The sequence below is a fragment of the Megalops cyprinoides genome, chromosome 5, assembly GCF_013368585.1.
Source record: "Megalops cyprinoides isolate fMegCyp1 chromosome 5, fMegCyp1.pri, whole genome shotgun sequence".
NCBI classification, from domain to species: Eukaryota; Metazoa; Chordata; class Actinopteri; order Elopiformes; family Megalopidae; genus Megalops; species Megalops cyprinoides.
The window spans coordinates 26561373-26582533 of record NC_050587.1 but is presented as its reverse complement, the minus strand read 5'-3'; the positions used below and the strand labels follow the sequence as shown (position 1 = coordinate 26582533).

Below are 21161 nucleotides of genomic sequence, written 5' to 3'. Positions count from 1 at the left end.
TTGTAGTGTCAATTGCTTGTAGTGTTAATTCTAGGCCCTTTGTTTTCACTGTATGCTCTCCTTAATGATTCGTAGTCATTCATAATAATGGTGTCTCTCTCCATAGCTATGCCAATAAAACCCAGTTGTTTGTAACTGCAAAGCCTGAGAAAATCTTTTCCACTGGAGTTCTAACAGACTGTCTGAAATAAAAACTTGTCACAAAATCTTCAGCTGAATGAAAACAAAACAGAAACACCTCTAGTTGGTTCAAAGAGGCAGCGAGAGCGATCCATGTTTCGCTTAGATCCAGTATGTAACATTATGACACTGACTTCTGAGTTTACAAATCTAGGGGTAATCCTAGAATCTAAGCAAAGTGTGAAATCAAATTAAAAACATTACAAATGTCTCTTTTGTCATTTAGAAATATAGTGAAAATAAGGTCACTTCTAAAAAAATATATATTATTGTCATTTAGCAGATGCTCTTATCCAGAGCAACTTACATAAGTTACAGTTTTTACATGTTATCCATTTATACAGCTGGATATTTACTGAGGCAATTCTGGGTTGGGTACTTTGCCCAAGGGTACAGCAGCAGTGCCCCAATGGGAAATCAAACCAGCAACTTTTCAGTTACAAGCCCTGCTCCTTACCACTATGCTATGCTGCTGCCCATAATCCATTTTTTCATCTAGATTGGACTTTTTCTGGTCCAATCAATCATTTTATGTGTGGTAAAACTGTTTCTACAGTTGTCTTTTGTCTCCAAGCACTTTGTTTTGCAAGTAAATATAAAGGGTGCAATACAAAGTAAAAAGTGTTACTAAAGTATAAAGTGTTACTGTCATTATGATTATATTTCTATGAATGCATTCTCTCCCTTCAATCACTTCTTCTGCATTGGGTATTTTTATGTATTTGTTGCATAAAAAAAAACAAATAAAACAGAATGAAAAATAGCAAGTGAGCAGACAGAGGGCACTATAATGTAATCCCTGCTGCAGAGCTGTGCTGTGTCAGGCGATCAGACTCGAGGCACTATAATGACAGAGTCCTCGCTGAAGTGTGCTGGACGGAACTGGCATGGGCTGTGCTGTAGCGATGGGGGCTGGTGAAGTCAGGTGAGCTTGCAGTCTGGGCAGGGCCAAACCTTCTGGGTGTTGAATGGACACCAGTAAAGGGTGAGTCTGAAGTGCTTTTCACCCCCTGCGGGCTTGGCCAGCTGAAAAACATCATCATCATCATACTCCTCCCCTTTCTCCATACTAACCTAAAGCTAACAGCTAACCTAAAGCATAACACTAGTGGGTGTGCTGACTCAACATGTTCACCCACCTCTTTCTCTCTGTGGAGGGATAGGCCTGCACTGTGCTCTTCCACAGATGAATGCTGGGATACGTCTGAGGGTCAATCTCTATGGCCTCCAACGCCATCAGGACTTCTCTGTCCAGTCTCGAAGGAGAGTCCCTGGGAGAAATAGCACCAGTAAAGATGCCAGTGAAGCAGTTACATTCTACTCAACAAAAATGTGAAGAAATCCTTCCAAACCACTTCAGCTGTAGCAACTGTTCTGTTCTGTAGAGCCTAGCAGAAGTAGGTTACTGGTTTTCCAGTTTTTCAGTAATTCTGCCTAAATTGATCTGCAGGAATTGACTGATTCTGCTCAACTTACCCTTCAATGAAAAGAGTCGTTCTGCTATGGGATGGAGTCTTTAGTATGAAGTCTTCTTGCCAGTTTTCTGTGGATTTGTAGGAGGAGCTGCAGGAACTAGAGCTGCTCAGATCTTGCCCTCCAAGGTAACAGGACCGAGGGTTAGCACTGATGGCTCGCCCCGAACCCAGGACTGCTGTCCTTGGGATGTCTGTGTCCTCACTGGCTGAGAAGTACTCCTCTGAGCTGGAGCTGGACCTGGACCTGCCCTCCTCCTCCAGCTCTGCGTCTCTCCTCTCACTCCCCCAACAGCCGCCACCCCTCAGATCCAGGTCTCCAGGCTCCAGCACAGCATTGTCTGTGGCAGACAGCAGGAGTTGGCTACCTCGAGACAGCACACCTGAAGCGGAGGGGTCCCCGTTCTCACTGTGTCCCGAGTGAGAGCCCTCCTTATACATCCGCTCAAACTCCACCATCAGGTTGGAGACAATGGGTGGAGATGTGCCGGGTGACTCGGGGTTAGACTGCTCCTCGTTTGGAGGACAATCGCTGCTGGAGCGGAGGCCAACACAGCTTCTGCTGGGGGAGAGGAGGTCCCGCTTCTGGTCTGTGAGGACATTGCTCTCTGCCACTTTCCTCGTTGCGGCCTCCTCAGTCACCCTGACAGAGGGGTCTGTCGAGAGAGCACTCTTCTGCTTATTTTTCATCTCCTCCAAGCTGACCTCACCCTCCTCATCCAAGAAAACCCCCACAGAGATGGAGTTGGACTTATTTTTTGATTTTCCTGCAAAGAAAACATGCACATTTCAGTCTAAGGGCATGTTTTTCACACTTCACACTGCAAATCAGGTGGTGATCAGCACACCATGCGTGATGGGAGAATTCCCCAGGTCCTACACATCACCAGCTCGGATTACCTATCCAAACTACCCATGGAAGCGGAAGTTATGTGTGGAAGAGGCCGTTACCAGTGTAGGGGGTTGCTTTCCTTACAGAAATGGCCGTTACCTGAAGAGGGAGTTCTGAGCTGGCTGCTGGTGTCACTGTCTTCGTTCTCTTCTTGGGAATGCTCACTGACATCCTTCCCGCTCAGATACTCCTCCAGCCTCTGCAGCCCCTCTGACGAGGACAGATCCAGGAAGCAGTGCAGAAAGTCCCAGTACTCGGCCCAGGGAAGGCCGAGCTCATGGGCGAGCTCCCTGTGGGGGATGACCAGCACAGTGCCAGTCAACTGCTGCTACAGCTGGTGAGCCTCTGCCAACATGCACAATTTACACACAATGTGGGAAATTTTAAATTATGGAGCTAAGTTCCATGCCATTTTCTCATGCCTCTGTACATTTAATGCCTAATGGTGGATTCTGTCCACATACCTGCCAACACGCTCTGCTCCACGGTCTGGGTCTGATTTCTGGATGCAGTGGAAATCCTTCGCCCGATGCCGGGGCGGAGTCTTCCACATCCTACGGAACTCCTCTGCCTGTGAGACACGTGTCAGTCCATAGTGGTGGTGTTAAATATCTTATTGAACACATGCGCTCACCTGACTCTACTATATACACTTGCAGATCTGTCATAACCAAACAAAATCTATGACCTTTCTACACCAAACACATCCACTTGCCTGACTCTACTAAATGCAACCACTGACCTGTATCCACTAAACATACACTCTCACCAGAAATGACTGAAATTCACAAAACAAATCCAACAAGAACTAAAATCAAAACAAATGAAGATACCTTTGAGGGACTAAGTGGGCCAGCAAAAGCGCTCACTGCCATCACAGGGTCTGTGGGACTTCCTGTTGGTGTGGGCATGGGTGGACAGGGAATGCATTCCAATGGCTCATGTGTCAAGGGAGTTCCAATCACAGGCTGAGAGGAGTTATCTGTGGCCCTTAGTAAGGGTATGTAACACCTATCTGTGTCAGAGAAAGATGAGAATCAATATACCACAGCTCAGCAAAGGTGATTACCTGTGCAGTGAGAGGACAATCTCACTGCACAGGACAACCCCACAGCAACAGAACACTCCCACAGCAACAGAACACTCCCACAGCAGAACGCTCCCACAGCAGAACGCTCCCACAGCAACAGAACACTCCCACAGCAGAACGCTCCCACAGCAGAACACCCCACAGCAACAGAACACTCCCATAGCAGAACACTCCCATAGCAACAGAACGCTCCCACAGCAGAACACTCCCACAGCAACAGAACACTCCCACAGCAACAGAACGCTCCCACCGCACACTCCCATAGCAGAACACTACCACAGCAGAACGCTCCCACAGCAGAACGCTCCCACAGCAACAGAACACTCCCATAGCAGAACACTCCCACAGCAATAGAACACTCCCACAGCAGAACGCTCCCACAGCAGAACACCCCACAGCAACAGAACACTCCCATAGCAGAACACTCCCACAGCAACAGAACACTCCCACAGCAGAACACTCCCACAGCAGAACGCTCCCACAGCAACAGAACACTCCCATAGCAGAACACTCCCATAGCAATAGAACACTCCCACAGCAGAACGCTCCCACAGCAGAACGCTCCCACAGCAACAGAACACTCCCATAGCAGAACACTCCCACAGCAACAGAACACTCCCACAGCAACAGAACGCTCCCACCGCACACTCCCATAGCAGAACACTACCACAGCAGAACACTCCCACAGCAGAACGCTCCCACAGCAACAGAACACTCCCATAGCAGAACACTCCCACAGCAATAGAACACTCCCACAGCAGAACGCTCCCACAGCAGAACACCCCACAGCAACAGAACACTCCCATAGCAGAACACTCCCATAGCAGTAGAACACTCCCACAGCAGAACACTCCCATAGCAGAACACTCCCACAGCAACAGAACACTCCCACAGCAACAGAACGCTCCCACCGCACACTCCCACAGCAAAACACTCCCACAGCAACAGAACAGTCCTGCTGTAGCAGGACACTCTCACACCAGAACATGCCCACAACAGGACATTCCCACAGAAGCAGAAGCACTGCCACAGCAGTAGGCCAGGACTGCAACAGTGCCACTTGTATTTACCTTCTAAATAGTCCTTGATCTTCTGTCTGATTTCCTGGGACTTATTTTTTCTTTCACAAATCACCTGTCAAAAATCAAAACCACAACTGAACCCAAACCTACAGCAATTACAACCTCTGACCACAGGAACACTATGTAAGACCATGATGATTTAACTGTGGTAGTCCTTGTTCAGAAGATGATTACAAGGTGACAAGTAGACAGGGAACTGAGAAAGCTTGAGTGGAAAAAGCATGAATGTGTGTCACTGCTTTTGATGGGTGCTGTAGTTTTATTCAAACCATACAATAAGTAAGCTTTTTCCATCAGTTTCACCAAGGTCAGACTGTAAGCAGGGGAATGTGAATGTTTGCTCAGGAATTCAGTAACTGGTTAATTTTAATTGATTAGCTACAATTTCCAATTAAACTGATGAAATAACTGAGTGGAGCTTGTGAATAATGAAAAGACACCAAGGACAGAACAAGGAGATATGGTTGAAGGGCTTTATGCCTTGGTTTTAACTATCTGAATCCTTATAACCTAACCTTTTCATTCCTTTTTACTTCTGCCCATTTTATGTTGATGTATTATAAATTCTTTATGTTTGTGACATCTCCTTTTTTATATAAAAAAAACTTTTTGTGTGAGAAACATTGACCATTTTCCACATTAATATTAATTCAATGGGGAAAAGTATGATCATCAATGACTTAATTTATACATAGGTGGTTACACAATAGTAAAACAATACTATTGACTCAAATTCTACCAGAAACAAGTGTAATTCCTCTGTGTAAAAGGTCAAGTTTGGTCACATCTCAACCATTTGGAAAGTATGCTTTTAATTGGCCTTTTTGAAGATTAATCTTTCTGAGGATTTCTTTAAGTATGTTCAGGCCCCAAGACTGAAATTATAAAACATAAATCTTAGTGGTCAAAAACAGATTCTATTATTGCTGCTATTTCAAAAACAGTATGATATTGCCATTGATACTCAGTACGACTTACACTTGAAGGCTTCTGCCCATACTTGTTCTTGCAGTTCTTGTCAGTGTCTGGATGGGAGCACAAAACGTTCACCACCTCTGGGCAGCCGAATTTGCAAGCGAAGTGTAGTGGTGTTTCACAGCTCTGGAGACACAGGAGACATGACGTTGCAGTGGCCACCACTCCTTCAGATGTGCAGTGTGCAGCAGTGTTATTACAGTAATACAGGACAGCAAGAGAGAACCGGAGAGACGCAGACTCACTGCTTTGTCGGGGGTGTTGAGGTACAGATCCACGATGTAGCGGATGCGTTCCAACAGCATGGTCTCCTGGTCGTCAGGGTACATCAGCCGCATGAACTCTGGGTTCTCCAGGATATCCAGGACCAGCTGGGCAATGCCTGCCTGGTTCTCCTTGGCAGCCACATGCAGGACATTGTACCGGCAGCCCTCCTGAAAACCCACACACCATCATGCTTCTGTTATCTCTGCAGGGCGGTTACGGGGAATGTGTTTTCCACTGTTCTGGAGAACCTGGTCAGTGACACCATATGTGTCAATTCTGCTACCAATATTTTAGGCACTTTTATGCAAATACAGGGAAAAATTATTCTCTCTGGTAGTTGAGTCTCATATTCTTTCTTGGAACACTGCAAACTTAGTGAGAGTGATAAATGAGTGCACAGAATGCAATTATTAACATATTATGGAATATAAGCTTAAAACATCCTTCCAGCTCAATAGTTATTTCATAACCAGGTTATTGAGATGACTCAACCTATACAGTACAAGTAAACAGACCAAAAACAGCCAAAATGACACTAGTTTAAATGGACAAGAATCATGTTGATTTACACTATGTACTTGAAGTTTCCATATCACACTCTGTGATATTTTATTTATGGTGAGTACATGACAGCCAAACCTGAACCACAGTGGGGTTATCTCCGGAGCCAATCAGGTAGCGGGGATTGCTCCAGACCAGATCACTAAAGGCTGCCTGGTCCCCTTTCTCCACAGCCTTTCTCAGTTTGGCTGTTAGATCCTGGGTGCGTGGCGTTTGAAAGTTGTTTGCTCGTTCCCTGTTAATAGCCTCTGTCCCCAGTGGGGGGGCACTGTCTGCAGTGACAAGAGTACCACAGATGCTACAAGGTGATTTCTCCAGCATGGTGAAACTCTGGCTGCTTATTTTCAAGACACAACTAAACACTAGAATACTAGGACCACATGGATTTTCTGACTGTCAGACTGATGCTTTACGAAACCAAAATTCAAAAGCTATGCAAACATGTCAGTAGCCCTAATAAAACCAAAGTGCTCTGTATACGTATGTCACAATCCCCAAAAATACTTTCAGATAGTTAGTATATAACATGCAAGAAGCCAGGTCACTCACTGGTCAACTCATCAGTTTATGGCACCAAGTAGTAATGGTAAATTTAAATGCACAATATTACTTTAGTAAAATTACAAAATGGATTACACTCAACCTACCCTTGTGGTGTGCCACATCCAGTTTCTCTGGAGACACATCTGCCTCAGGTTTGCTTGATGAGGGGCAGTAATCACAAATCCCCTTGGCAAATTTCTCTGCTTCTTCTTGGCTGGGGAAGCCTTTGAATCTAGCTCCTTTCATATTCCTCGCTGCCTTCAGAGCCTGTTTCTTATTTGTAAATACATGGACCTTATCTGAAATGAAACCCCAGAGAGTGAATTCCAATCCCAGGGCAAGACACTCAACATCACAAGCAAACCCATATTACACTGACACCCACCACACCCACAAAATACTGTCACCCACGTACACTCACAGCATACCCACAGACACTCAAATCATACAAACATCCATATTATACTGACACCCACACATAATCTACAGGTACTTCATTGCATTTAAATTTAAAAATCTAAGTGATGGGCTTATGCATGGCTGCAATAATGCAAAAAAATTGTCCGTTTTCTTGGATAAAATGAAAACGTGCTGTGATTCTACAAGAGAATGAAGTACCTCTGCATGGACAGACTCACCATTTTTGGGTACCCCATCCTCCCAAAGCGGGCACACCCCATAGTAGAGTGGGGGCGAGCCTTGAGGGGGCGTGTGGGGGCTCTGTCCGTCTGCCTGGGAGCCCAATTCGTCCACAGTGGAGGTCAAAGCCTCTTCCTCAGGTGGATTAAGCCCCAGGTCCCCCTCCTTACTGGGTGCCTGTGGGTCACCCTGCAATTGTTCCACCTGTCCCAGGCCAGGGGGTGCACTACAATCTGTCTCTGAGGTGCTGCTGCCCGCTCCTTGCTTCTCTTGAATAGCCCGCGCCAGTTTCTTCTCGAACAGGCCCCTGGTGGTAGCTGTGACTGGTCCACACTTCAGACCCGCCTTTATGAGTTCTCCCCGGAGCTCATCTGGACTCAGTGCAGCCAGCCGTTCCAGTACAGAATCCATGCTTTTACCTCATGGAAGAGCAGGTTTGCACTAGTTCAAACACATGACTGCTAGGCTACACTAAGTGCTAATTCTGCCCACTCCCGGTATGCCGATGTGGAAAACAAACAAACCTACTGTGCAGATATATACAAATCCGATTAATTTGTGGGGATTAAATAAGTATTTGTGGTGCATGGGAAACGAGGCTATATCGACCTCGTGTGGCTAAGAAACTGAAATGCATGCAAACAAAAGAAGTGGAAAAAACTCCGGTCCCCTAACCAAAATTACAAACGGACCGGCGGTTCAAAAAGTCGGACAACTGGCGTCATGGCGTCCCCGTCAACATTTCATAATAGCTTCAAAAGAGTCTAACTCCACTCCTGTTGGAATAAACCAGTAAAATACACTAACGTTACTCTTTCAATGCACCGCTCCACAGAACATCTGCTACTACAGCCCCGCCTTCTTTCCATAGACGACTACAGAGGAAACGGAGTTCTTCTGAAGTGAGTCAGCTGGGATCGGGGAGAGGCAAGACTGCTTGTCATCCTCAGTGTGCATGTAATACGCGTGCCTCCAATTAAACTTTACAATTTTTACTTTTAAAATATCAAATCCGTATTTTGAAGCACATGTAAACAGACAGGATGAACTCTCGAATCAGCAGAAGACATTTATGACCAAAGCACACATTTCGTCACTTTAGGACACAAAGTTGTAAAATAATGCCAACTCCATGGAGACCCAGCTACATGTACACAACTGGACGCCATGGCATAGGAAACGGGCAAAATACTAATGTTAACATTATTTCTATTGCTAGACTCTATGAGATTGCCTAATCTCCACAATAATTTAGCTAGTCAATCTACTGTATTTTACATTTTAGCAAGAAGCTATCTGAAAAGATCAACAATAGGACCCAACAAGGAAAGGACAACATACAGAATACAATGGATCCGTATTAGCAGTATTAAAAATGACAAGATTGCTCTTTTGAACCTAACGAGCGACCTATCTTTCTAGCTAGCAAATTCTAATCTGGAGGAACAGCTAACCTCCGCTAACGTCTCGCTAGCATGCTAGTTATTTATAAGTGGGAGGAAACTTGAAGGGACTTACCAGTTTTATATCAGCTGCAAATCTGTTGCGGTGTGATCCAAAATTATTCCACCCACATTTATATTATTTCGTCTGGATTTAATGAAATACTTCTGTTGCTAATCTTGGACTAGAATTCCTGCTTCTGGTAAATTAGATCTTATTTGCTTTGCTGTATCTATAGCGCTTTCCTCACGCCTTCCCAGCCTTCAGTCTAAAATAATAAACCATTTTTAGAAAGGACTGAAACGAGCTTTCACTTCCTGTGTCCACAAGGAGTGCGCATTTCGAAATAAAAGCGCTTATTAATGTTGTCATGCCACCAGGTAAAACACCTGGGTAAGAAAATGAATTTACATAAGATGTGTATTTCACTCAGGTTACTTGAGGTTTTTGCTCATTAAAAAAGATTAAATGTATCACACATTTAAAGTCAAACAGTCAGCAGAACCAGAAAACACAGATGGAATTGTTTTGGGAAACAATGTTAGATTTAATAGATTTATTAGATTTTATGCAGGTTAAATGATGTTGACCGTTTGAGCAATATAGTGGATGCTCAGTGAATATGAAGAACAATCAAATGAGGTGAAGAGAAGTGAAATTGCACAACACTGATTTTGAAAACCTTTCATATCCTGAGCATGAATTCATCTAATTATTTGCATAGTGCAGTAACTAATAAATAGCAGGACATGCAGCTCACATGACCTTGAAGATGAATGTAGCTCACTGGCAACTGGGCTTGGCTGTTTAGATATTAATCTGGCTTCCAGGCAGTCAAACAAGTAAAGTGAGGGAGTAATGGCAGTTCTAATAAAGTTCTGTGAAGCGGGTAGACTGAAACACAAACAAGATGCAAATAAAGCTGCGCTAATATCTACTTTGTATTGCATGTTGATAAGGTGTCAGAAACTAATGTCATCTTTGCCTTTTTCATTTTTTTTTTGTAATTTTGAACATTGTGAAACTTTGAAATGTTTAAAAGAAATGGACTAATGGAAAGTAAGTATAATGGAATATCATGCATTCATTTTTTTTTTCAAAGCCAGGGCCTTGCAGCGGAGTGGAGCAGAAGGGGATGTGTATCTTTACCTTATCTTTACCAGATCAATAAAGGCACGCTAGATAAATTAGCCCAGTGAGGGCTACAAAGGGCATTATTCAAAATGGGCTATTTGATTGCATTGGCAACAGAGCATATATATATATTTAAAGCAACCTAGAAGGTATCTAGCTGTATGAGGAGATAAGTTGAATTTCTTGCATGGACAATGACATTAGTCATTCTGATATTCAGCAATTGTATAGGCATGTTTCACATGCAGACTAACTACAGATATATAGTTGGATACATTTACACAATAAAAAAGTAACCTGACAGCATGAAATAAAAAGGTAATTAAGCACTGAAAAGATGAGAGGGTAGTACCAAATTCCATACCACAATTAGATGGACACCTTTATGTGTTGTGGAAGCACTTGCATTTTTCATCTGTGTTTCATGTAATTGTTTGCCTTCTTGGGCTATTATACATTTTTTTATGTTGCTATTTTGGAGTTTTTGATGCTCCAAGGTCTTTATTAAGTGTAGTTTTGCTCATTGTATAACATCCTGGTGTATACTCCACTTAAAATAACCATTGTTTATGGATTCTTGACAATTTAACCCCAAAGCTATGGTTTCCTATTCAGTACCACGTTACACTGTGACTGCAAAGTTCAGACAGCTGCCGTGAGGTGAGTCAGGTGAGGGCAATCCTGCATGTGCCTTGTGTCAGGAAGAAAGACCTTTGGCTGTGTGGCGCAATACTGGTTCATTTAAAACCACTCGTGGGAGGTAAGCAGTGTGGTTAATCATACTGTACTCATGCCAAAGCACAGTCTCTGCACTTTTCAAATGCTTCTGTTTTCTTGAAATCCAGACTGTATTACACCTCAACCTCATCGGACAGAACAGAAAGCCAATTTCTATCTGAAAATGGAGCACAGAGGAAAGGATGTGTGCCTTGTTTTGAAAATCATCTTGTTGATGACATTATTTTCCAAGCTTGCAGGTGAGTTGTGGGAATTGATGTCTTAAATGCGTGTCAGGGTTTGGTTGCATAGCTAATACTGCATCTGTGCACATATGTGTGTAAAATTAAAATGGCAACATTGTAGTTATCGGGTGAGTGAAGTTTACCACTGTGTATGTGATTTTTAATCCATTTAGCAGTAATACTCTGAAGAGTACTGATCTTATGTGGTTAACCTCCGTATAACAGGTGTATAAGATTCCCTATGACTCAGTCTGAAAATAAATTTATTTTAGTTTGAGAACAAAGTCTATATGGAGAAATAACCCTTGAAGTATTGAGATAAGTAATAAATCTGTTTTTATTTAGGGACACCCTTTCTGTACATGCAATGGGAGTAAAACATAATGGATTATTATTACAGCTACAACATGAACATGTGTTATTTTTAAGTCTTACTGCAATGTAAATAATGTATACCTTGTTCTCTTTCAGCACAAACATGCAAAGGAGGCTGCGGGCAGAGGTTTGAGACGTGCTCTTGCCATCCGACATGCGGCTCTCTACACACCTGCTGTGTGGATTACAGGCAGTTCTGCCTGGAGGTGTCTCCATATTCAGGGACAATCTTTGGAGGAACTGACTTCATGGTCCTCAATGCAACTTTTGACCAGAATGCCAATCTGACCTGCCGGTAGGAAAAATAACGCAGCAAACACCCTTTTGATTAGCAATTGTCCTGGAAATCACCAGTGCACAAAAAGACTTCTTAAAAAAGATATTTATCACGTACACATCCATTTAGGTATCTGTTGACAGCACATACTCCTCCTGTGGTAATGTTACCCACAATGGTTCTATATTTCAGGGACAGTGCTAATAATTCCATATCTGTGCAGCTACTTGCCTAACCTTGTTAAATATACTGTTAAATAAATCAAGCAATGAAGCTTGATCTATATATCATTCAATATCTAATTACCTACCTACGTATCAGTATATCTGTCTCTTAACATAACAACTTACACATATATCAGTGAATCTTCGCTCTAGTACAGGAATGTTGATCAATGATTAATCTTTACAGCAGAAGATCAGTGATTATTTTCAACAGTGACTCCAATACAATCTATATTTATGTAAATCATTTGCTTCTCTACAGTACAGTAATGTTGATCAGTGAGTCTTCTCTACAGTGACTGCTCTGTAGTGCAGCAATGGTCATTAAACTGCAGCATACTACCCTTAAAAAACAGTGTGCAAAGCTCAGAAGGAGCCTCACTAATAGATGATAACAGGGAAAAAGAGTGAGGACTTTCTGCTGGCCAGCTAGGGGAGTATATCTCCCTTCTGAATTTAATAACAGGTCTGTGGTGGTGGAAACGGGAGGGATTAATGAACTGCTTAGGGGGCTGTGGTGGTGAGCTTCGCCAAAGTAGATGTCACATACATTATACAGGTGTTGATAGCTGTCATGAAACACAGGCAACTGATTTTTGCTGATTATTAGTGTTATTTTTAAGATAGGTGGCTTTTCTGTGCTTTAAATGAATTATTTATCTATGGATTTTTGTTCCTTTCTGATGAAGGCATTGCATCATAAACAAAGGACACGGGTGTGTTTCTGTATGGCAGGTTTAATGGTGAAATCAAAACAGTGGGATATGTTGATGGAGATGGCAGAGGTCACTGTATTTCACCATTACTGTATGAAACTGGATGGATTCCTTTCCACATCTCCACTGATGGAGAGACTTTCAGCAGAGAAGGGGCTTGGCTATCAGGTCAGAATAAATACCATATAAATATCAAGTAGTAAATACAAAGAAAACATAACATTTTCAAAGTTTTTCGTGCTTTGAAACATAATCATCAGAAAAGAAATAATTAGCAGCCCCATAAAGACTGTTTCCTCTAACACAAAACAATCTGATTATTGGCTGATTTTATTTGTGAAACAATACAGGCCCTAGAATGTACGATATATAGAAATGCTTATAGTATGTACAGTATAATATACAATGAAGATATCATGCTGTGAATACATCTTAAAAACAGATCAATTTGCAATTTGTTTTTTTGCTTGCACTTCTCATCTCAACAGTGCATCCAGGAAAGCTGGACCCCCACTTCAAAGCCACGCTGGAGAATTCCACAAAATGGCAGTACTACGGAACTCCCAATGTCGGGGGTGTGCTAAACATGACATGGAACACTTCACATGTCAGAGCGGACAGGGTGAATGTGGAGCTATGGGGATACAGAGAGACAGGTCAGTAATACAGCCATGTGATCATCCCTGAAAGGTGTCACTGAATCAGCTCCACGTAGCGTTGTAGTCCCTACATGATTGTCACTATAGCCCCTGAAAGATTGCCATTTCACTCCACAGACGTTGCATGGTCAACACTACTCTGCAGCTTCTGTGTGATCATCACTTACTGCAGTCCCCATTACTGTGTAACGCATACATATTCAACACATGGCTTAAATTCTGTTTTCAGATCTGTTCTTACTTATTTGCTATAGCTGTATTTGTTGGTATTACTGTTCTAATTTAATGCACAGTGAGTGCATTAAATAAAATGTATTGCTATTTTATTATTTTTGATATAGGCAAATCATGAGCCAAGACAGGTGAGTGGCATTAGTACAATGTTTTAATGTTCTTATGTCAGGTGTGCAGACATCATGCATGGTGTATCTGGTATATCTGCGTTGCATGATAGCATGCTATGACTGTCTTACAGGAGAGCCCTACTCAGACTCCTGGCTCCCAGAGTGGAAGTATCTGTACTCACTGGGAAAGAACCTGTCCAACAACGGCCAGTTCAGCTTTGTCCCAAAATCAGCAGAGAAGCCCTTCTCTGACTGGGAACTAGGCTGCCTAAGAGTGAGCTCCAGCTCACACCCTGATGGGGAATGGTATGGAATAACACTGTATCGAGTACTGAGTAATCTGTCTTTCCTGTACTTTTAGAGGTGTATTATACTGGAACACATCCATCATCTAGAGCCTAAAAAATACTGTACATGTATTGCATGTCTGAATCTTTTTAATGATGTGACCTGACCCCTGTATTTAAAATCTTTTTTTTTTTTCCCTTGAAATTAAATTGAAGTCAAGAAATAGTCTGTGATGATGAAGACAGAGGTCTTGCATGTGAACAGTTTGAGTGCTTTTGAAAGCTTGTGGTTTTCCCACGTGAGCATAGCTGTTGATCAGAGCCGCTGATAAGCTGTGCTCCTTGATGGGCTCTAAAGATAAGCCGTGCTGATGCTGCAGGAACGTTCAAGCTGTCTGGACTGAAGATCACGCCTTGGCTTGGCATCTGGAGGACAGATTCAGACAGGACTCCGCCTCCTGGGCACTGGACAAGTGTCTGAAGTGGGATGAGTTGGAGAGGAGGCTGCCGGACTTCCTGAGCGAGACCATCGACTGCCCATGCACCCTGGCCCAAGCGCGTGCAGACACCGGCAGGTTCCATGTAAGTGTCGTTAGTCATGGGTCTAGTTAAAACACCATTCAGCTAGATACTCTTAACCCCTCTTCATTCTGCAGACTGACTATGGCTGTGACATAGAGAAGGGGAGTGTGTGCACCTACCATCCCGGCTGTGTTCACTGTGTGAGAGCCATACAGGCCAGGTGAGTGAGACCATATTTCACTAGTGAAATAGGTGCACAATATCAGCAGCCATTAATCAGATCTCTCTTAGTTCCCTGCAAGCTCTGGGGTATGTCCATATATCAACTGCAGTGATAGTTTAAGAAGAACTACACAGAGCTTAGGTCATTGCTGCAAATTGTCTAACCAGTGACACAATTATGGGTAAAGCAATCAAAGCTCTGTACTGTACATTAAGAAACATCCCAAATGCTTCATGTCTGAGAGCAAAGGGGTTGTGTGTCACACTAGTGTGTGTCTGTGTGTTTTGAAGTCCCAGGTATGCGGCCGGGCAGCAGTGTTGCTACGACAGCACAGGAACGCAGGTGCTGACAGCCGACTCCATTGGGGGGAGCACTCCAGATCGGGGGCACGACTGGGGGTCCCCCCCTTACAGACTGCCCCCCAGGGTCCCTGGAGTTTCCCACTGGATCTATGATGTCCTCAGTTTCTACTACTGCTGCCTGTGGTCTGATAACTGCCATTATTACTTTACCCACCGGCCCTCCAGTGACTGCAGGACCTACAAAGCGCCCAAAGCAGGTTAGGCGGCGTCTCAGGGGTGGGTGTAGTTGTTTGGTGGTGCTGATGTTGGTGAGCCTATTTTCTGATGCCACTTCAATGTTTTCAGCATTGCGTCTGCTCTTTGATTCTACTGTAAAGCAGAAGGACTAATCTGGTTACCTGAATTAAAGCAATGGAATCAGTAGTCATAATGTCGCTTGTGAGCTCAAACATAAACTTTAATTTTAAAGAAAAGAGACCAATGTTATCTCTGTTTATGAAAATATTTTTGTTTCCTCAGGTGTGGTGTTTGGTGACCCCCATTTTATTACATTTGATGGAACCAGGTACTCCTTTAATGGGAAGGGGGAGTACAGCCTGATGGTCTCCCCAGAAAGAGGCTTGACTGTTCAGGGCAGGACTGAGCCGGTCCGACTGGAGAATGGTGAGAATCCTTCAATTATTCCGCACTGAAGTTCTGAGGCCCTGGACCATCATATCAGCCTGTATTCCACAGAGCAGTGTGGTCAGTCTCTAATCACAATGGGGAGAGGAAGGTCAGCTCGTAACTGCCATTTCCATCTTTAGAGTCTTAACTTAGTCCTCCTTTCTTCAGAAACATAATGGCAGTACAGGTTGTGGAGGTGAAAATTGTGGAAAACTGTCTATTTTATGTAAGTTTCCTCATTTTAAATTGTGCAAAACAGTCTTATTTAGAGTCTGTCACTGTTCTCACCATGGCCCGATCCCAGTAGTACGTCTGCATCCCGGAGTGGGTTTTATTCTCCTCATACGCAGAGTTCATCACACTCGACCCTGCATTCGGAGTGTTTAAGAAGCAAAACGCATGGGATAAACATGACTGATGACAACATTGCTCCAACTTGATTCATGTACACAATCATACATCATTTAACCGCTCTCTCATTTGATCTGTATCTCTGTATCACACACACATACACACACTCCATCATTCTTACACAAATTCACACTCAATCTTACGTACACATTAAAACAAATATTCACTTACTCTTACACAAATGTGTGCACGTAAGTAGGTATAAATCTATAAATGATTACCTAGGGACCTTGGCGAAGGCAACCAAGCTGTCAGCGGTAGCTATGAAGGAGCAGAACTCTGATGTCATCGAAGTTCGTCTCGGCAACCAGCCAGGTCACCTGGAGGTTTTACGGAACCAGCACGTGCTGTCCTTCTCTGAGCAGAACTGGATGGATCTGAAAGGTAAGGACTCCTGTTGTTGATTTAGGCTGTTGTGACACACCTGTTCATGGGTGCAGGACTGCTATGATTGGCATGTGGAGTGATGGCTTACACTGTGGTGGCTGGACAGTCAGAGCTGCGGTGTGGGTGAAATGCTACCATCTCCTGGCCGCTTGGACAACTTCCCTGCTCCTGAGGAGGGAACTGGTAACCAGCCGGGGCCAACTAATAAATCAGCCCAGCATAGAAGAAGCTCTCTGCCTATATGGGAGCGAGAGTGGGAGGGAGATGGAAAGAAGAGAAGAAAAAAGAGGAAGAAGTTGCTGTATTTTGTCATGAAGATGCCTATGAAGTTGATAACAAGCTAGGCGGAAAAGTAATATTTAGAAATGGGAGTAGGAGTATAGTTTGGTTTAGTTTTGTTTAAATGCTTAAAAGAGGACTTAGGTTTTTGTGTTTTGACTGCTTTTATATTGGCATTTTTGAGTTTACATTTTCCTCAGATTCCCCTTTTTCTGTTTAATTTTAAATTTGTTGTTTTACAACTGCGTGGCTGTGGCTCTTGGGTTACATTACTGCAGGCAGCACACCCATCCCCACCCTGGACTGTGTATATTTGTGTAATTCACCTTTGCACTTTTATCAGAGGCTTATTTAAATACAATGAAAGTGGTAATGAAAAGATAAGAAAGTGGTGATACGGTAAGAAAGGAATTTATAAGCATTTATAGACTGATACACATATGGATAGATTTTTATATATAGATACCCTTGTTTGCAGTATAATGTGAAAGATAAGAAGATCACATGTGAGGTCAAGAAGTAAAGCCAGAGAGCTCCTAGCGGAATAAACGTTTGAAAGAGATAACAGAGTATGAAAGCTGATACGAATCCTTCTCTCTTCCAGGTGTGTTCGTCTTCTCCCCGGTCCCCCAGAACGTGACCGTCATGTTCCCCTCAGGAGCAGGAGTGGAGGTGCGGGTGAGAGCAGGGAACTTGGCTACCACAGTGCTACTGCCAGAGGAGTTTAAGGACCACACGGTCGGCTTGCTGGGCAGGATGAATAATGACCCACATGATGACCTAGTCACCAGCAATGGAACCGTTCTGCCCCCAAGTCCGGACTCAGCACAGGACCTGTTTAGATTTGGAGCAGACTGTGAGTGCACACCACCCATTATCTAATCACATTGCTGAGATCCAACAGTCACCCAGTAAAATTGCTGAAAGCCAAGAGTCACACTAACACATTGTTGAGCACCATTCATCACGCAATCATCACATAGTCAAAAACCTGCATATCTACCCACCAATTCAATAGCATAAATAAAGCTAAATAAAGAGTTGCTAACAGAGAATAATAGTATTTTGATAGTATCAGAAGCAATGAGGTTTGTTCAATATATGTTGCTACTGGACATATTACTTTTACATATAATAAGGTATCATAAAAACAATTTGCCCTTGAGTGGTAGAAATGTCCTCATTTTATTGGTAAAGAAAAAAGTGTAAAATGTCCCCTCAGTAACTTAATGTTAAGAATCCTGACAATCATACATTAAGGTCGAAACTGTAGAATGGTTCAATCTGTGAGGTGTCACTCTGAGTGTTTGGGGAAACTGTTTTAGGGGCAGGCTTCCACTGTCAGAGCACACAACCATATAATGTTGGACTTTCCCCCCCTATGCTTAATGAACTCACTAAACGTTGATCTTTGGTTTGACACATTTATACATTCATGAACACACGTGAGAAGGAGTGGTTAGTTGAACCATTCTCTATTGTAACAGCATGTTACTAAATATATCAAACAGCAGCACATTTGGCACTTATGTGCTAAATTCACTAAGTTGCCACTCAATTCATTTTAATGTCAGCAGAAACAAATCAGACAATCATGTGAGAATTTTGGCTTGGCTGGAACTTGCAGAGTGCACAGAATCACAGCCGTTCCCTTTCCCTCTGAAAAGAGACTGCTGATCATAACATCCCTACAAAGCTGAATGTGCTCAGCTTCCAAACTTCCCAGACTGACAAACAAACAGCCTGCCTGTTGCACAGAATATATTTCATACAATTAATGTCTGTTCCAATATGCCAGACATATTGCATTATTCATATATCTTTATCATACTACTTATTGTACTGCATCTTAAGACTATGTGTCATATTGTGATCATATGATGCCATTTCAGTTTTTTTCCTGTTATCCCATATATATTCAAGTGGGCTATTTTCTCATGCATCAGTATCTTACAGTGAATTGAAAATTATTCATTATACATATAAACATGTAAATTATATACATTGAAGTGAACCCAGTGCTTAACGACACAAGTATAGTGTTTCACCTGTGACTCAGATGCTCAGCATCAGTGTACAAGAGCCCAGTGCTGTAACCACTACTCTACTTTATGCTGACTGGAAAATGTGAACTCTAGTTTTTGTTTCCTTGCAGGGGCCATTGTGAATGAAACATCCTTGTTCACATACGACTCTGAATATTTGCTCAACACCTACTACTTTGGGCCCAAGCATGACCCCAGCTTCCTTCCTGTATTCTCTGTCCCTGAAAACCCGGACGACCCACTCCATGGTGAGGTGGTGAAACTCTGTGCTGGACAGGGCTCTCACTTCTGTAGCTTCGACACCCTCATCACCCGCAGCCTGGAGGTGGGGAAGGCCACTAGAGTCTCTTTCCAAAGCCACGAGTCACTGGTGGAAGCCCTGCAGCCTGGTATTCCTCCCTTTCTTTCCTGTGTGGAAATAAAGTTGAAACTAAGTGTTGGACATTATCATTATTATTATTATTATTATTATTATTGAAGTGAAATATGAAAGTTGCTTTATTAAAGGGGAGAAGACTACTTTCATAAGATCTTCTTAAAAATGGAGAACATGATTGTTTTCTTAGTGGTGTCTTGCGGATGGCTGGGGCCACCCACCAATGGCAGGAAGGAGGGGACCAGGTACCTTCAGGGAGCAGTGGTGAAGTTTTCCTGCAATGCTGGCTATATCCTCTCTGGTTCAGGAGTGCGCACCTGTCAGGTGGATGGACAGTGGTCAGGTGACCCTGCCCACTGTGTGTCTGGTATGCCATGGCGTCATTGCTGAGATTATACCATACAATCTAACCTTTCTTCTCCCAAATTCATGTCTGATTCTTATTTTATCATTACCATCTTTGGAAAAGCATCTGTGCTTTGAGAATTTATTAGAAGCTGTCCATAGGATCTAATGAAAGATTCACAAAAAATTAACCTGAATTGTAGGACATTCTTATATGCTGCAAGGGTATCTGTCATATCAAAATCATATCATAGACAAAAATGAAACCGCAAATGCAAGGCCTGGTTCTGGTCTCTTGTCTCTCCATTGTAGAGTGCACTTTCAGTCAACAGGGGACAGTGTTTTGCCTTCTGTCCCTTCTCCTCCTCATTCCTCTAGTAGTGGCATAGTCTGACACTACAATCTTTTATATTACAGTCTACTGACATATAGCCATGGTGTACATCAATCAATCAATCAATCAATCAATCAATCAATCAATCAATCAAATGTGCACACAATTGATCAATCAGATTTAATCTAGCACAGCAAATTTTGTCTGCAGTGTAGTGATTTAGCTAGAATAATGATTTCAGAACAATAATACAATTAAAATGTACAAATGGTGGTCAGCCAGTATCAAACATACAACATACATCAGGTGGTGTATCTATCTATTGTTGCACCAGAGTAGAATATAATTAAGTATGAGCTATATAGTATATGGACTATATGAACAAAATTATTTGACAAAAATAGGCCACTTAGCCCAACTAGGATGGTCATTTTGCATATAGTCTAGATCTAGCTCTCTCAAACTTGGTCTTAACACTCTACAGGTCACTGTTTCCCCTACCACTCCTGGTCGGGTGTTCTATCTATTAATAACTCTCACTGTGGAAATAGTACCTCCTTATAATGGTGTGAGATCTATCCAGAGAAGGTGCTGTCAGGTGTACACTGAAGGAGGTTAGAGGTATGATTCTGTGTGTTTTCAGATAACACCCTGGGCATTGTGTTGGGCAGTGTGATTGGAGCTCTGGTGTTGGCCACCATGGTAGCAATGATTGTTCTCCACAGCAGAAAGAAGAAACACAGGTAAAGCAGTGTTTACGCACACTGGTGTGTATGTATGCATGTGTGCATCACAGCGACCATCTGTGTATCTTGTGTATTTGCATGTGTGTGCTTAATTATTAAAACTAACATTAAAAAGTAGTAAAATAGAACTTTTAAAAGTCAACTGAAGGTTTTTCCTTTCATAACTTTAAAAACTTTACATTTTTCTGGTACTTTTGTGATTGAAGTTAAAATTTGGCTTACATAAAATGCAAGGGCGCATTGTTTATTTTTCGCATGCAGTTATTGTCCCATTCTTATTGAGCTGTCTTTACTGAGGGAAATTTTCTACCACTGTTGTGTTTCTGTGCACCCTCTCAGAGAGACAGAACACGTGGAGGTGAAGGACATCGGAAGTGAAGCTCCCACCACAGTGCAGTTTTAA

The 21161-nt window shown here is 42.8% G+C and overlaps 2 protein-coding genes across 2 annotated transcripts; one reads left to right on the top strand and one right to left on the bottom strand.

The window, feature by feature from the left end:
* Nucleotides 1–971: 971 nt before the first annotated feature.
* LOC118777714 (ankyrin repeat and LEM domain-containing protein 2-like) lies at nucleotides 972–9410 on the bottom strand. Its single transcript, XM_036528830.1, has 13 exons — nucleotides 9220–9410; nucleotides 7701–8120; nucleotides 7167–7361; nucleotides 6598–6791; nucleotides 5937–6125; nucleotides 5695–5817; nucleotides 4705–4768; nucleotides 3378–3559; nucleotides 3009–3115; nucleotides 2644–2834; nucleotides 1657–2419; nucleotides 1320–1451; nucleotides 972–1206 (listed from the first exon to the last, which is right to left on the bottom strand). Exons 2-13 carry the CDS (start codon nucleotides 8110–8112, stop codon nucleotides 1023–1025), a joined length of 2736 nt encoding a protein of 911 aa, XP_036384723.1. The 5' UTR covers nucleotides 8113–8120; nucleotides 9220–9410; the 3' UTR covers nucleotides 972–1022.
* A 2300-nt stretch (nucleotides 9411–11710) lies between these two features.
* LOC118777713 (sushi domain-containing protein 2-like) lies at nucleotides 11711–21161 on the top strand (the record flags this gene model as incomplete). The annotated part of the gene is made up of 14 exons (XM_036528828.1): nucleotides 11711–11910; nucleotides 12852–13000; nucleotides 13321–13488; nucleotides 13967–14141; nucleotides 14503–14704; nucleotides 14779–14864; nucleotides 15158–15426; nucleotides 15689–15832; nucleotides 16472–16630; nucleotides 17517–17768; nucleotides 19068–19346; nucleotides 19524–19700; nucleotides 20656–20755; nucleotides 21098–21161. Coding segments are annotated over 14 exons (2424 nt in total), but the record flags the coding sequence as incomplete, so codon positions are not given.